An 18208-nucleotide genomic window follows, 5' to 3' on the forward strand; every position below is an offset into this window, starting at 1 on the left:
CGCATTTTTGTGCCACATGGGACTCCCCCAGGCACCTTATGCATAGACTGTGCCCATCGGACACTGGCATCGCCTCTCGGCAGGACTCACATTTTTTAAAGCCTGAGGAGGACATTGTTGGTGAGTCTTTGAGTTTGTTTGTGGGTACTTAGCACTTCTTTGTGCTGTTTCCCCGTCCGATGGCCTGCCTCCGCAGGAGGGCTGATGGCCCTAGCTCCCGACCTCCGGTGCTTGTTACTGGGACTGGCTTGAGCTGTCCCTCCGTAGCTTGTTTGTTGTTTGTTTTTTTTTTTGTTTTTTTTTTACAAAATAACAACCGGTTACTTATGGTATCCTAAAGAACTGAAAAACTTTAAAGAGAAAACAAATAAAGTCGTTGAATACGCTATGTGGCTTTAGCCTAGTCGGATTCCGTCTGCAGCCGACGGCGGTTGAGAGGAACTGGCGGGGACCGGATCGCGCACATGGCCAGGAGCGCGCCAGGGAGCGGCGCGCGCCGGCGCATGCGCGGTCCGGCAGAAACTGCTTGGAAGATCCGATCTGCGGCGCCGGCCAAGCCGTCACCTATGGTGGAGCACCCACGGGGACACTCGAAGAAGAACCAGAGCATGTAAATGGGCACTGCAGGAAATGTTCTAATTTTTTCTATCCACGTATGGAAAAAAAACTTGCTGCATACACCACGGCATGTGTGCATGTGCACCACCAATGGAAACATATGGTGCCAGCTGTGGGCACTCAGCTAATCAGCTGGGCAGCACCTGAAACTCTCCTGGGTGGCCTGGCCACCCAAGCACTCAGCTTACAGAGAACACAGACTGAAGGAGATGTCTAAGCAGTTACAGAAATGGTCTCCAGTGATAAAGACCTGGGCAATCTACTTCAGAGTTTTCATTCTGAATCTCAGGTCCCTAAGGATCGAATAACTCTACCACTTCAGGTTGTGAGACAGACCAGCTATGGCTTTCTTTATCATAAAATAAATGAAGTAGATAGTGGCCACTCTGGGATAAAACAGTACCTTCTTTTTATAATGAGGGATTAAAGACCTATCACAGTGGTTCTCAAACTTTTTTGCCCCTACAGACTATACTGGATCCTTTCCAAACGTGTGTGCGTCTCTGCAACAGCTCTGGAGCTGGGGACAGGTGCCTCCTTTCTCTGGCTGCTGCAGCCCAGCACATCCCAAGTCCCCTCCCCATCCCCTTTTCTCAGTCCACAAACCCACATGCCTACCTCCTATTTCCCCAACTCACCACACTGTCCCCTAATATCTACCTCCTGTTCTGCCTCAGAAGACAACCACATGTTATATGTGCATCTTCTGCACGCTCCAGGCACCTGATTAGCAGAAAAATGCCTGTGCAGCTCCACTGATTAGGTGGACAGTTCTTCATTCTTTTGCGTGCAGCTACCCAGACGTGCACCTTTGAGGGAACTATTTACAGACCACCTAAAAAGAGTTTGGAAACCACCAGACCACAGTCTGACAACCGCTGACCTACTGCATTCTCTTCCTTTTAGACAAGCTGAATACATATATATGGCATTTTTGTTTTCATAATACTCAGACGCTACAGTGCCCAGGACATGAGGGTACCTTAGGCTCAGGCATGGAATAAATCTTTAAACCTGAGTATGATAGCACTGTGGGCACAGATCTACAGACCTTGCTTGAGTGTGTCTCATCCTGATTTTTAGCAAGAAAAATGATTTTGAAGTTTCTCCTGTTGAACTAGCCCTGTGGCTGCTAAATAAACACTACTATTGGTAGATGCCACTGGAGAACTGGAAGCCATACTAGATGGCTTAAATAGGAGACTGTGCTGAGGGAGATCTTAAGTCTTTAACAGTGATTTGCCAAGGCCATCTGAATTCCTCCCCAAACAAGGGTGTTCCTTGAAAGGAGCTGATTTGGTTTTCAAGACAGCCTCTCCTTCCGTCACAAGACCTAGCTAAACACCCAGACTCGGCTAATCACTGTGACCTCATTCCTCTCACAACTATAATTAAAGAAGCCATAAAATAAGATGGTAGGTTCCTAATATTTATGCAGAGATGTTAAACCACAGCAGAGCAACATCTTAGCCAATCTGACTGCTCATTTCCTCCAAATCTCTTGATTTACTTCATTTTTGAAGTAAGCTGATGATTGCTGAAGAACATTAAGTAATATAGACTGAAGTTTCCAGAAAAGATCCCAATAATCTCAATAGCCAGCAAATGAAATTTCCACTTTTCCCTCAAAGGAGATCTTCAGTGCTATCCTGAGCCTTAGAAGATAGTATTTTTCCTATTTAACTGTAAATAACTGAATCTTCTCTTGCATTCCTCGTGAAATTCTCTGACTCCTCTCTCAGGAACAGATCTAAGGACTGTAACGTCTCCTTGACACACTATACACACAGCAGATTACTATTTTCCATCATTCATTCGTCAGACTATGGAAAAAGCTCAGAAGGTCTTGTATTTAAATATTATGATTTACTATGGTATGCAATACTATGGTACTCAAAGATGAATTAGATCACCTTTTACATCTCCAACATTAACATCCAGAAATTAAAGTATGAATCCCTCTTTATCCTAAGATGACAATGCTTTAGAATTTCTGAGGCTCACCTCCTTCCTAAAGTAAATGTCTGAATTACAGTGAGATCCAACTGTCAAACAGGATTGCTCCATAGCTGAAAGGTCTGAGAGAGCTAAGTGGAATATCTTTCTTTACGCAGAGAGCATCCTAGTCTCTTTTCATTTCAATCCTAAACCTGTTCTCTCTAACACCGTAGTGCTCTTCCTAACGTATACTATAGGAGTTCTGTGGCAATGACTCTTCAGTTAAGTAAAGGGCCTTTCTTTCCCTGGGGCTTTATTGCCCTGTTCAGGACAGACTACAAGAATTTCAGAGACAAAAGATGTATGAGTTGCAAGGTCTCAGCAGCTACTTCTTTGAAAGGGGCTAAGTACCCCCAACTGGAAGATGGAAGGATCAAAGAAGATAAAGTGTTTATATCTTAGAAGAACTGGGAACATTGCGTGTATCGTCTCTCGTGGTATCTCACACAAGCTCCTTATGCTGCTCGATTACCCAAATCTTTTTGGCTCAGAGCACGCTGGACTGCCTTTCACAAATGCTGCAGACAGACAGGTTTCTAAACTCACCTCCAGGGCTCTTGGAAGAGGTCAGAATGCCTCAGTGTATAATAATGATGCTGCAAGAGCGATGTTTTAGCCTTCCTGACCCACCAACACTTCTTTGCATAGATGATGGAGTAAATTAGGCCAGGTCTGCAGGCAATAGTGAGCCTGGTCTTGCATACCACAGGGCCCACTGCATATAGCTGGAGCAGAAGGTATCCAAGCTCATTGTCCGATGCCATCAGGGGAGCAAAACGCTGTTCTAGAAGGAGGAAGAATTTATCTCCTAGGGTTATTCCATCTACCAGAGGATGCAGTCCCAAACTGATGACTATTCCTTCTCTCTCCAGCAACACCACCTCCTCTCAGAGCTTCCTTTGAGCTTGTGCTTCCCTAAGAGCTCAGCTAGAAGGGGCCAGAAATACTGACTGGTCTATATGAAAAGGCAATCTCTGTGGGCAGTTCCTGTCCCTGGAGTTTCCACAGGAACCAGTCATGATGCAGACCTGTGATGGTGCTTTCATTAGTCATGGAACCAAAAAGGCTGCAGATTTTTGGTGCCTTAAGTACTCTCGCTGAGGCAACTGCATGCCAGTATGTGGTTGGAACTCCTCCCAAGCCCCTGAGGCCTTCTCCGGTCCTTCCTTTTTTCAAGCTTTTCTTTCAGTTAGGGTCAAGATTATACATGCTTCTCCTTCAGGGGTGAAAAACACCTGAGCTTTGTAAACCAACAAGTCCACCAACAAACCAATTAGCAATTCTGTGCATCTGCCCGTTGGAAGAAATTATACTCTGAGTGTCCATCTGGTGTAGGTGGTTTAATAGATAAGCTTGATTTGAATTCTACAACAGTAAGATTTCTCTTTTTCATCCCGCCTCAAATCCATGCAGCTATTTTTCTGGGCTCTTTACATAAATAAATTGTTAATATGTTCTAATGGTAAAGGGACTAAAAGTTAGAGAAGAAAAATAGGTGCTAGGAAGGCCTATGTTTTACGAAGGTTATCCTGCCAACATCAATATATTTTTACAGCTGGGACATCCCCATATTATGAAGAAAGTAAGATAGGATTTGGAGAGATTCCAGAACTATGTCAAGGTGTCTGATTCTACAGCTTCTTATATAAAAGATTTTTTCCATTTCATTCTCTCAGACCATCTAAAACTACAAAGACAAACTTAAAAGTATTAAAAAACCCTAATTGCCACAATTACTTAAAAGAATGAGGCAAACACACCAAACTGAGGAAGTCTAAAAGTTTTACTATAGCTCAATTTCCTCAGTAGAAACACATCTGAGCAATCTTAGGCTTATTACGTCTATAGCCACCAGACAAATTACTGATGGATTTCCTCAACTTTGTAGTTAGCATAATTTTATACATATTGCTGTTTTATCATGAGCTCTGATTAACACTGGAGCTATAATGCTATCAGCAGTTCTTGTATATGTTACAACCCTTTAACATATATTGGTGAACTAGTATTCATTTGGTTGAAAACTTCCTTAATTGTTGTTTTTCAAGATGTGATATTTAACACCCATTCTACTTTACAGTAAACTCTCGAGTTATGCAGGGGTTGTATTCCTGCAACCTCTGCGTAACTCAAATTTTTGCACAAGATGTACGGGGAGATGGGAACTAGGTTGCCACTTGGTTCCCAGCTCCCCTCCACTTGCAGACCCAGGAAACCGATCAGCCCACCAGGGTGGTCCATTTCATGCCTGCTTCTCCCTCCCTTCCCCAATGGCACAGCTGTCAGGCTGACAGCCATGTGGCTGGGAGAAGGCAGGGAGAAGGGGCTGCAGAGCAGCGTCAAGTTGTGCTTAACTCACTTTAAAGCGAGTTACACAAAACCTGAAGCCGTGTATGTCAAGGGTTTACTGTACATACATGCCCACTGCCTACATTATTGCCTGTGATTTTTCACTTAGTGCAATCCTTGGGGTTGGCTCTAGCACATTCTGGTACCCACCAGGCCCACTTCCTCTGTTTCTTTCTTGAGAGCTAACTCTGAGAGAGGGGTAGGAGGTTAGGTCATAGAATGGATACAATCAATACATCTCAAAAGCCCTGCCATGAAGCCTATATGAGCTCCATGCCAGTCCCAAGCCTGGATGAAGAAGGAAGGTTGGTCAGATGAGTGTTGATGCGCTGACCATGAAACAACAATAAAAATGAAATCTGATGTCAGTACAACTAAATGATAAAAGATGCCAGCTCGGATGTCTTCTGGATAACCAAGGCCTGCAACACCAATCGAGTGATCGGGGTTGGGTTGATAAGTTGGCTACCGAAAGAAAATTACAACTAACACATATGTTATCAATTGGAACATGGAACGTCTGAACACTGTGGGCAACTGGAAAATTAGAGCTGTTTCAGAAGGAGATGGAGTGATATACTTGGACTGGCAGAGATGCTTTGGATAGCATTGGGAGAAATGTATGGTTGCGAAGTCATTTGGTCAGGAAATGAAAGGCAGCATGAGGCTGGAGTCGGATTCCTTCTTAGTAAAACAGCTAGAAGAGCATTATTAGGATACAAACCAGTGAGTGCAAGATTGATGGTAGAAAGATTCAAAGCAAAACCAATCAATGTCTCAGTCTTTCAGGTGTATGTACCCACGTCAGACAGTATGGAGGAAGAGACTGGAATAGTCTATAAAGACTTGAGAAAGACGGTGGAGGAGATTCCGAAGAAAGATGCGTTGCTCATCGGAGGAGATTGGAATGTGAAGGTTGGAACAGATAACGAAGGTTGGGATATGGAGAAAGAAACAAACAAGGTGAAAAACTACTAGACTTCGCTACAGATCGTGATATGGTGATCCTCAATACAAGTTCCAACAAAAGGACTGTAGGAAGTGGACATGGTGATCGAATGATGGGAAGTCCAAGAACGTGATAGATATGATTTTAATAAGAAGATGGGTAACATCAGTACAGCAGTGCCAAACTTTCCAAGGGGCAGATATAGACTTGGACAACAGTCTAGTGATCTCAAACATTAAGATAAAACTCAAAAGAAAGTGTAAAATACAGTTTAAGAAAAGAAGAGACATGGCAAGTCTAGGTGAGGAAGAAACAGGGAATGCATACAGAGCAGTGCTCAAAGAGAAGATTAAGAATATTGCCACAGAGAAAGACCTAGATAAAAGAGTTGCAGGGATAGCCATGGTGATACAAGAAGTAATGGAACAGACTGTTCCAGAAGAAGAGAAGATCAATAAGAAGTGGATTACTCAGGAGACACTGAAACTGGTTCAGGGGAAGAGAGCGCTGAAGATCAGAAGAGATGTCTCTGAGATGGCGGAACAGCAGTATAGGATGAAATGCAATGAGGTAAGGAAAGTAGCCAAAAAGGATAAGGAGAAATGGTTAGAGAAGCAATGTGAAGATATAGAGAGGTATTACGGTGAATGTAAGACCAGGGAAGTGTATAAGACAATTAGGAATATTAATAGGAAATGGCAACCAAAGCAGATGGTGATCAAAGATGAGAACGAAGAAGTGCTCATGAACTGGGAGAAGATTATGCAGTGATGGACGAGATATTGCACCGATCTATACAAAGCACAATTGGGCCCGAGTGTCTCAGAGAGACTAACTGAAAAACTAAAAGAGATATCTCCACCAAGCATCTTCATCACACCTCTGGAGAGAGCGATGGACAAGACCAAGGAAGAGGTAGTAGGGATATCTGTGCATGGGAAAAGAATTAACAACTTGAGGTTTGTGGATGATACACTTATCATTAAGGAAAATGAGACGAAGCTAGCGAAAACGGTGCAGGTGCAAAACAAAGAAGGGAAGCGGTACGGACTGATTATGAACATCAATAAAACAAAAACAATGGTATTTGGTGATAAAGAAATAGGAAGGAAGATCAGTGTAGATGGTATTGATCTAGAAAATGTAGAGAAGTTCACATATCTGGGGAGCAACATAACATATGATCTAGACTGTAAGAAAGAAATAGTGACTAGAATAGCGAAAGCAAGAGCGAGTTTGAAGGTGACAGATAAGATCTGGAAAAGCAAAGTGATTAGCTTAGGAATGAAGCTGAGCATCTTAAAAAAGTGTGCATTGAGTAGCATGTTGTATGGATGTGAGAAATGGGTGATAACGAAAGATTCAAAAAGAAGAATACTGGAGTTTGAAAGGAGTTGTTATAGAAAGATTCAGAGAACAGGATGGATGCAGAAGGTCACCAATGAGGAATTACGTAGAAATATACAGCCAAAAGAGAACCTGGTGCAAAAGGTTATAAAACGAAAGCTACAACTATTTGGGCATATTTGCGGAATGAACGACGAATGAAAAATCAAGACCCTCGTATTTGGTATAATGGACAGTTCAAATAGGAGCGGAAGACTTGACAGATGGCTGAATTCGAGTACCTCATATCAAAGGAGGAGATTGACATAATAGGCATCACGGAAACCTGGTGGAATAAGGACAATCAGTGGGACACGATCTTACCGGGATATAAAATAAATTGGAAGGACAGAAGGGGTCGAGCAGGTGGCGGAGTGGTACTGTATGTGAAAGATAATATAGAATCAAATGAAATAAAAGTCCTAAATGAATCAAAATATTCCACCAAATCACTATGGATAGCAATTCCTTCCTTTGATGGGAATATAGCTCTAGCAATATATTACTGACCACCTGACCAGGACAATGATAGTGATGCTGAAATACTAAGGGAGATTAGAGAGGCCATCAAAATAAAAAACTCACTAATAATGTGGGATTTCAATTATCCCCATATTGACTGGGTACACGTCACCTCAGGAAGGGATTCAGAGAGAAATTGTCTTGATGCCTTAAATGACTGCTTCTTGGAGCAGCTGGTACAGGAACCCACAAGGGGAGAGGCAATTCTTGATTTAGTACTGAGTGGAACACAGGATCTGGTCCAAGAAGTAACTATTACAGGACCGCTTGGAAATAGTGACCACAACATAACATTTAATAATCCTTGTTGGGAAGAACACCGCAACAGTCCAACTCTCTGGTATTTAATTTCAAAAAGGGAAATTACACAAAAATGAGGAGGTTAGTTAAACAGAAATTAAAAGGTGAAGTAACTAGAGTAAAATCCCTGCAAGCTGCATGGAAACTTTTCAAAGACACCATATTCGAGGCCCAACTTAAATGTATACCCCAAATTAAAAAACACAGTAAGAGACCTAAAAAAGAGCCATCATGTCTTAACAACCATGTAAAAGAGGCAGTGAGAGATAAAAAGTCGTCTTTTAAAAAGTGGAAGTCAAATTCTAGTAACGAAAATAGAAAGGAACATAAACACTGCCAAATTAAATGTAAAAATGCAATAAGAAAAGCCAAAAAAGATTTTGAGGAACAGTTAGCCATAAATTCAAAAAACAATAGTAAAATGTTTTTTAAGTACATTAGAAGCATGAAGCCTGCTAAAAAAGCAGTGGGGCCCCTGGACGATAGAGACATAAAAGGAGCAATCAAGGAAGATAATGCCATTGCAGAAAAACTAATGATTTCTTTGCTTCAGTCTTCACGGCTGAGGATGTTAAAGAGATTCCCAAATCTGAGCCGTCCTTTATAGGTGACAAATCTGAGGAACTGTCCCAGATTGAAGTGTGATTAGAGGAGGTTTTGGAACTAACTGATAAGCTAAACAGTCACAAGTCTCCGGGACCAGATGGCATACACCCAAGAGTACTGAAAGAACTCAAATGTGAAATTGTGGAACTATTAACGGTGGTTTGTAAACTATCTTTTAAATCACCTTCCGTACCCAATGATTGGAAGACAGCTAATATAACACCAATATTTAAAAGAGGCTCTAAAGGAGACCCTAGCAATTACAGACCGGTATGTCTAACATCAGTACTGGGCAAATTAGTAGAAACAATAGTAAAGAATAAAATTGTCAGACACGTAGAAGAACATGGTTTGTTGAGCAAAAGTCAACATAGTTTCTGTCAAGGGAAGTCGTGTCTTACTAATCTATTAGAGTTCTTTGAAGGGGTTAACAAGCATGCGGACAGGGGGGATCCAGTAGACATAGTATACTTAGATTTCCAGAAAGCCTTTGACATGGTCCCTCACCAAAGGCTCTTATGTAAATTAGGTGGTCATGGGATAGGAGGAAAGATTCTTTAATGGATTGGGAACTAGTTAAAAGACAGGAAACAAAGGGTAGGAATAAATGGTAAATTTTTACAATGGAAGCAGGTAACTAGTGGTGTTCCCCAAGGGTCAGTCCTGGGACCAATCTTGTTCAACTTATTCATCAATGATCTAGAGGAAGGGGTAAGTAGTGAGGTGGCAAAGTTTGCAGATGACACCAAACTGTTCAGGATAGTCAAAACCAAAGCACACTGTGAAGAACTACAAAAAGATCTCAGCAAACTGAGTGATTGGGCAGCAAAATGGCAAATGACATTTCATGTGGGTAAGTGTAAGGTAGTGCACATTGGGAAAAATTACCCCAATTATACATACAATATGATGGGGGAAATTTAGCTACAACAGATCAGGAAAGGGATCTTGGAATTATAGTGGATCGTTCTCTGAAAACGCCCACGCAGTGTGCAGCAGCAGTCAGTAAAGCAAACAGGATGTTAGGAATAATTAAAAAAGGGATAGAAAATAAGACGAAGAACATCTTACTTCCCCTGTATAAAACTATGGTACGCCCACATCTTGAGTACTGGGTGCAGATGTGGTCTGCTCACCTCAAAAAAGATATATTGGCGTTAGAAAAGGTTCAGAAAAGGGCAACTAAAATGATTAAGGGTTTGGAACGGGTCCCATAAGAGGAGAGGCTAGAGAGACTGGGAGTTTTCAGTCTAGAAAAGAGGAGACTGAGGGGTGATATGATAGAGATATATAAAATCATGAATGGTGTGGAGAAAGTGAATACAGAAAAGTTATTTACTTGTTCCCATAATATAAGAACTAGAGGACACAAAATGAAATTAATGGGTAGCAGGTTCAAAACTAATACAAGAAAGTTTTTCTTCACACAGCGCACAGTCACCCTGTGCAACTCCTTGCCAGAGGACGCTGTGAAGGCCAGGACTCTAACAGAGTTTAAAAAAGAGCTCGATAAATGTTTGGAGGTTAGGTCCATAGATGGCTATTAGCAAGGGGTAAGGTATGGTGCCTAGCCTTTTGTCGAAGGCGGGAGATGGATGGCAGGAGACAAATCGCTTTATCATTGTCTTTGGTTGACCTCCTCTAGGGCACCTGGCATTGGCTACCGTCGGCAGACAGGATACTGGGCTAGATGGACCTTTGGTCTGACCCAGTATGGCTGTTCTTAGGTCTGGCAGCACGCAGGACAAATTTCAGTCACAGCTCTTGCATTGGGTGTAGGGTTGACCCTCAGATGGTAAGTCCTCCTGAGGCGATCAAGGGGAGAGGTACTTCTCACTTCCACCATCTGGTGCTGAAGGTCTGGAGATCAGTGGTTGAAGCAAGAGGAATTATTCTTTCAAACATTAGGAGAAGAAGAAACTGAGTGGGTGTGGGGTCAATGGCACCCCTCATACTGCGGCACAGAGGGTGCCAGTGTCAACCTGATGGATACCACTAAGGGAAAAATCTCCTGCATTGGTCCATGAAGTGCATATGCACCTAACACAGAATGGACATGAGCAAACACTGATGGAAGAATAGTAACAGAGAGGAAGCCGTTCTAGTCTATGCACTATCAAAACAAAAAGCAGTCAAGTAGCACTTTAAAGACTAGCAAAATAGTTTATTAGGTGAGCTTTCATGGGACAGACCCACTGTTTCAGACCATAGCCAGACCAGACATGGTCTGAAGAAGTGGGTCTGTCCCACGAAACCTCACCTAATAAACTATTTTGCCTGATGGAAGAAAAGCAAGTTAAGGTTTTGTATGAAGCAGATCAAATACTATTTTTAATCTTAAAAGTAAAATGTAATGTGAAATATAAAAAAGTAACCTGAGGCCCATTATCACATTAAGTTTAATATTAGATGACTAAACAAATTTGGCTTACTTCAGAAAAGTGTCAGTCAGGTCTCTGAATATCTAAACAGGGAAAGAATCAGAGAATCTGTTCAGAGACTGGGAACATGGAAAGCCTTAGAGTCTGTACAATGCAAGAAGCAAAGCCTGAAGGCATAAGCCTCCTAATACATAGCCTAATAGTCTCAGTGCAGTTAAAGTTGTCCAGTGTAACTCTTACAGCTACAAGCTTCACATTACTTAGCTATTTGACTCTAACATTAAAAAGAGCATGGACTCAAATGCATCCTGAAAATAATTAGGCTTGCAGTAACAACTTGGCAACATATATAATTAATATAAAAATAAATTAACTGTGCCAGTCAGCAGCCTTACATAATCAAATTAAGTGTATGTGTAGTTGTGCCATTCCCAGGATATTAGAGACACAAGGAGAGTGAGGTAATATCTTTTATTGGACCAACTTCTGCTACATGGATGGAGTAATATTTTTTAATGAATCAACTTCCTGAAGTTGGTGTAATAAAATATATTATCTCAGCCATTTTGTCTTCCTAATAGTCAAATTAAGATAAATAAACCCACCTACTGTGGAACAGAATCACTGTAGCATTTAGGAATTTAACTAAATGGTGCTAAAAATGAAGGCTATCACATTTTTCAATAAGCTTATGAAATACCATATGAGAAAAAAAAAGACATCAATATTTAAGAGTACATTTGCAATTATTATAAAAGTGTACTCCTCAAAAATACTGGAGAAAAGATTATGTGAAATTGGTTGCAAAAGAAGACAACCCTATTTTTCAAAAGTAGTGTACACAAATCGTAGCATAATGCGTCAGAAGAAAGCATAAAGTATCTTTCAGATAAAATAATACTCTTGCTAAGTCAAAGCTGAGGTAACAAAGGAGCACCAATATTAAAATTAGAGAAACATTTAAAACTAAGGGCAGAGAAGATAACATTTGCACATTCACTTTGCCTATGTCTAAACTAGAAAGTTTTGCCAACAAAACCGGGGTTTTGTCAACAAAGTCAGCACTTTCATTGATAGCCTTCTGCTTCTCCCCCATGAGGGCAGAATGCTTTTCTTGACAGAATCTGTCAACAAAAAAACTTGTGGATGCGCTGGGGATCCCTCTGTCAACAGACAGGTTTTTTGGACCACCGGGTAGCCATAGCCGCTGTGCTTCCAATCGGCCATTCTGTCAAGAGAGGGCTGGGCAGTCCGGCCACTCTGTCAACAGAGAGGATCACTTTTTCGACCCATTTTTGTGTGTGGCTGCTCTCTATCGAAAGAAATTTTGTCAGATCTCCTCCAACAATACCGCTCTGAAACCACACCCCCCACTCATGCATCTGATGTAGCGGGTCTTTGCCCACGAAAGCTTATGCTTCAAAATATCTGTTAGTCTATAAGGTGCCACAAGACTTCTTGTTGTTCTCGAAGCTACAGACTAACACGTATCAAAGGGGTAACTGTGTTAGTCTGGATCTGCAAAAGCAACGAGGGGACCTGTGGACCTGCATTTGACGAAGTGGGTCTTTGCCCATGAAAGCTTATGCTCATACATTTCTGTTAGTCTGTAAGGTGCCACAGGACCCCTTGTTGCTTTTGCAGACTAACACGGCTACCTCTCTGATACTTGTCTTCGGACAATGACTTCTGTTGGGAGATTCCTGTAGTGTAGACATAGCCATATAATTCATCACAATTTACAGTATCTTCATAGAGTAAAACAAAGGGGAGAATATGTAATTAAAATATAAACAAATAAATTACAGTGTATTCTTCATTTCAAAAGAATGAAGTGTGTAAACTGAAAAATACAGAAGATTTTAAAAATCTGCTTTAAAGCATTATTAGTAGACCTAATAAGGCTTTATCTTGAAACCATCTCATTAAAGCATGTGGTCCACTAGATAGTATAGTTTAACATTTGGGCAATGAAAAAATATAATATAATATTTTTAATATTAGCAATAAACAGCTCCAATCACATCACTGGCTGCATTACTTATATCTAAACTTTAAAGTTGAAAACCACTAGGGGGTGCTGTCGGAGTAATTATATACAACAATGAATATACGGGACTATGTAAATTGGTGCGTCTTCTGTAACAATTTTTTTTTATACCAAAAGTTGTCAAATTGTAGTCTTGGACCCAAAGTGGATCACACCACCATTTAATGCGGTCACCAGGGCTGCCTCAGACTACTGAAACCTGAGGCCAGTGCCAAAACCGAGCTCTAAGTCTCAAGATCAAAGCTGAAGCCTGAGCCTCACTGCTCAGTGCTGAAGCCAAAAGTTTAAGGGCTTCATCTGAGGGTGGCAGAGCTCAGGTTTTAGGCCCCCTACTTGGGCCTGAAGCTTTGGGGCTTTGGCTTCCCACCCCCAGGAGGGCAACATCTTGGGCTTTGGCCCTGCCATTTGGGGCAGTTTGTCTTAGGCTTCAGTCTCCCCTCCTGGGTCATATAATACTTTTTGTTGTCAGAATGGGATTGTGACGCAATGAAGTTTGAGAACTCCTGATTTATACTAATGGGTCAGTTTATAAACGGCTCCAAGATTGCTAATGCTGTAAATTCAGAGCTCTCATGAGCTATTCAGACATTTGGCTAAAGCATGAACACAAAGATATTCATAAATGTACAAATGCCCAGAAATAACAAAAAGTAGGTTTCTTTCCTTTGTTTATTATTATAGGCCAATGTTACAAAGTACAAAATGTCCCTTTATTTAAAATTAGATAGCAATATTCTGCCAAGCAAGAAGCTCTATTAACTGAACATTCCTTCAGACACTACATCTCTGAGTAGTTTACAATAAAAACAGAACAAAACAAAAACCCTGTACATTCTCTGTCTACATGGTAAATAAAGTATTTAGATTGCATACTTACTTCATCCATTTTCATACAGGTGCCAAAATCTGCCAGCTTTAGATGCCCATATTTATCCAAAAGCATATTGTCAGGCTTCACATCTCTGTGTATCAAGCCCATGGAGTGAATTGCATCCAAAGCAAGTACAACCTCAGCTGTGTAAAATTTGGCCCATTTTTCAGGCACATCATAATTGCTCATAAGGTTTACAAGATCTCCACCTGGCATGTATTCCATTACCATATACAAATATCGGTCATCTTGAAAGGCACAAAACAGCTACAACAAAAAAGAAGGAAAATTACTCGAGGGATATTTGAAAAAGCAATCGTCCTTTTATTCTGGTTTCATCAAACTCTGTTCTTAGATCAGTGTTTCTCAGGAGTTGCCACTTGGGGCTTTTCTTGCAGCCACAGCCTCCTGATGTGGCTCCTCCCTCTTGGATGCACCAGCCTGGTGTTGATTGCTGAGGCTACCAGCAGAGGCTGAGCCCTGACCCTCTGGAAACACCTGAGGCTCAACACTGGAGGATCAGGCAGCTGTTGAGTTCCCCACTTTCTCAGGTCAGGTGAGGCTTAGGCTTCAACCCTGGTGTAGTGGGGCGGCAGGATCCACCCATGGGGATTCAGCTCTATCACTGAGCTCCAGCCACACAGTTACAGGCTCTGGCCCTGGTTCCCATCTCCCCGACGTGGGACTTAAAGATTTAGTCACAGGGCTTCAGGCTCTAGCCCTCGATGCTTCTCCTGACTGCCATCCAAGACTTATTTTGTCCCCAGGTTTGGCAGGGCTGTGTAAGTCTGCAATGAAAAGTGAAATCTGTATGTTCCTTAATGCCACTTTTCACAACAGATTTACTAACAAGCAATAAATAAATTACAATGATTTGGACGTGTATACTTATTTTTCTTAAAGCTAATCAAGTGCTTTGTTTTCTTCTGTTTTGAGGGAAAAAAATAACCCATGAGAGAAGCCACCCCCTAAGAACCTCATAGATAACTGGAGCATTTCAAGGTCAATGCAAGGAAAGTTATTTTTTATACAGTTTCTAATAAAGAATTTAGTTAATAAAACAGCAATCTAGCATCTGCTAAACTTTAAAACTTCTTTATCTCACAATCTTAAAAAAACTAATTTATTATTTATTCCATTCATTATATCATTCTGTTTCTAAGAATGAAGATCGCCATAATGAGACATTACTGAAATGTCAATCCCTCTGAGACCCAAGCACAATTCAGAGTACTGGAAATGACTAAACAGTCATTGGAGTCTCTAAAATTGCTTTATAATTTCATTTCTGTATTATACTACAGTTCCTAAATATCATCACCAATCAAGAGTGAAAATGAAAAATGCAGGTTAATGTGTCTCTGAAGCGAAGGCACATGAAGTCATTACCTTTACTAATAAATATAGACTGGTATGCATTTCAGTTAATATATGAGTTTACTGTCGCACCAAAATAAGTTTAATTTCTTTTTCACAGAATTCACTTAAGGACTCCCCCATCTTGATCCCATCTGTGTGTAAACAGCCAGGCCACTCCTATGTAATTGTTCAGTAATAAAATGAAATGACTGTATTTACCTGGTACATGCAGAGAACCACATTTACACTCTTGGAAATATTTCAAGTTGTAACAATTTAACTCTTAAATTAACGCAAGAAGATTTTTTTCTGGATTTAGGTTTTGAGGTACATGGGTGCAAAAAAAACTAAAAAAAAATTTACACTTAAATCCTCTTCTCTAAAATATCCCGCAATGACACAATGCAACATGTGATATTACAATTGAACTGTACTGCAACCGCTAATAAAATTATTCTGACAGAAAAAATTTGTAGAAAAAATTTTTAGTTCCCTGACATATTTTTGTAACTGCAATAATAGCTAATCTAACTCATAATTTCCCTCTTCAAACACAGGAAAAAAATTACATTTCAACTAAGTACAGATTTGAGGATGTCTGAAAGTCCAGTTCATTTTATACTGCATTTGAAGTCATCGAATTCAGAGCATGTCTAACACTATGGGTTCAAATTGATCTAAGCTATGCAATTTGAGTGATGTTAGGAACATAATTCAAGTAGATGTAGCTTAGCTCTGCTTACTGCGGGGTCCGAACCTTGCTGGGTCAATGGAGAACCTCTCCCATCAACTCTCTTTACTAGTCTCGTTCCAGTGAAGTACTGGAGTCAATGAGAAAGTAATCAGCAGCTTTATTTAGTAAGTCTGCACTGGACCTGCTAAATTGACCCACAGTGGATTGAGCATCACATTGCTGATCCCAGATTTAGCGGAAACAAATCCTAAAATTGATCTTATCAAGATGGACAGGAATAAATTTAAAAAAAAAAAATCACTGACCCTGATTCTTATGTTTCACTGTTGTGACTTCAAAACTGAGATGGGAATCTGACCTATTACTTGAATGTAAATGTATATTCAAAACTGACCCAAAAATGAAACACATTTAGCTTAAATTTAAGAACAACAGAAAAAACACTTACTTGAACCACCCAGGGACTGTTGGCAAATGCCATGATATCTCTTTCTTCCCAGAAAAAGGCTGAATCCGATCTTTTTATCATTTCAAATTTACTCAGAAGCTTCATTGCATAAACCTTCTGTGAAGTTTTATGGCGAACCTGTTGGTTAAAAAGGAGGGGAAATGGTTTTAATGGGTCTTTTAAAAACAATGTAAAGCTAATTACTCTTACCTGCTGTTTTCTGAGATGTGGCAAATCCCATAAAACAGGTGGTAACCAAGCAAGATTTCTATGTCTGAAATCTCTAGGCAGTCAGGAAAACTCTAACTAGATAGAAGCCACAAAACCAGAGGGAAAAAACCTTACAGCTGTACTTATTTCTAGCCATTCTGAAAGAGTATTTTAATCAACTACGATAATTTAGAGGGATTCTATTGAAATCACCATATGAAAGAAATTAACAGGCAAGAATAATTCGTTCTTCACTGATATGCTGCCTCCTTTATAAACAATTGGTCAGCACGACAGCGACCATATTCAAGACAGACACTGCTTGAGGATTCAACTGGGAGGCTAGCATTGAAAAAGATTTCTTTTGAAATAGCTCCTTGAATACAGAACATCCAGTAGTCTAGAGATCTTAAAAGAATGGAGACAAGATGGAAGTTAGATGAAATACTCCTCCCACCCAAAAGAATCACTGGTTTAAGGCAAACCACCCCAGGAAGCTGCGCATCTAGTGAGATGAATTCTTATGTCAACTGAATGAGCTTATCTACTGTAACAAGGCACATAAGAACAGCCATACTGGGTCACACCATAGGCCCATCAAGCCCAGTATCCTGTCTTCCAACAATGGCAAATGCTAGATGCCCCAGATGGAATGAAGAGAATAAGTAATCATCAAGTCATCAGTTCCCTGTTGCCCATTTCCAGCCTCTTGGAAACAGAGGCTAGGGACACCCTCCATGCCCACCATGGCTAATAGCCATTGATGGACCTATCACCCATGAATTCATCTAGTTCTTTTTTAACCTTCACTATAGTCTTGGCCTTCACAACATTCTCTGGCAAGGAGTTCTACAGGTTAACTGTGCGTTGTGTGAAAAAAACTATTTCCTATTGTTTGTTTTAAACCTGCTGCCTATTAATTTCATTGGTGACCCCTAATTCTTGTGTTGTGAGAAGGAGTAAATAACAATTTTCTCCACACCAGTCATCGTTTCACATACCTCTATCCTATCCCCGCTTAATCATCTTTTTTCCAAACTAAAAGTCCCAGTCTTATTAATCTCTCCTCATATGGAGACGCTCCATACCCCAATCATTTTTGTTGCCCTCTTCTGAACCTTTTCCAGTTCCAGTATATCTTTTTTGAGATGGGGCGATCACATCTGTGCACAGTATTCCAGATGTGGACATACCATGGATTTATATAAAAGTAATTCAACATTTTCTGTCTTATTATCTATTCCTACTGTTTGTTTTAAACCTGCTGCCTATTAATTTCATTTGGTGACCCCTAGTTCTTGTGTTGTGAGAAGAATGCCCTGCTAAATTGAAAAGAGCATGAAAATGACTGACAGATGACAGAGACATACCTACCATCTGTACTAGTGAAAGGCACATACTTGAAATAGCACTGTATAGGTCAAAGCTCCTCAATGCTTTCCAAAAAGATATCCAGATCTATAGGTC

The 18208-nt window shown here is 40.6% G+C and overlaps 1 protein-coding gene across 1 annotated transcript in view; it reads right to left on the bottom strand.

Annotated features, from left to right (window-relative positions):
- ROCK2 (Rho associated coiled-coil containing protein kinase 2) overlaps nt 1–18208 on the bottom strand; it is a 172326-nt gene that overhangs the window by 66826 nt on the left and 87292 nt on the right. The window contains exons 4-5 of the mRNA XM_074991276.1: nt 16532–16669; nt 14037–14297 (exon numbers count right to left, since the gene is read on the bottom strand). Of these exons, the coding sequence (XP_074847377.1) occupies nt 14037–14297; nt 16532–16669 (399 nt within the window). The remainder of the gene's footprint in view (nt 1–14036; nt 14298–16531; nt 16670–18208) is intronic.

The sequence above is a fragment of the Carettochelys insculpta genome, chromosome 3 (assembly GCF_033958435.1).
Source record: "Carettochelys insculpta isolate YL-2023 chromosome 3, ASM3395843v1, whole genome shotgun sequence".
Classification (NCBI taxonomy): domain Eukaryota; kingdom Metazoa; phylum Chordata; order Testudines; family Carettochelyidae; genus Carettochelys; species Carettochelys insculpta.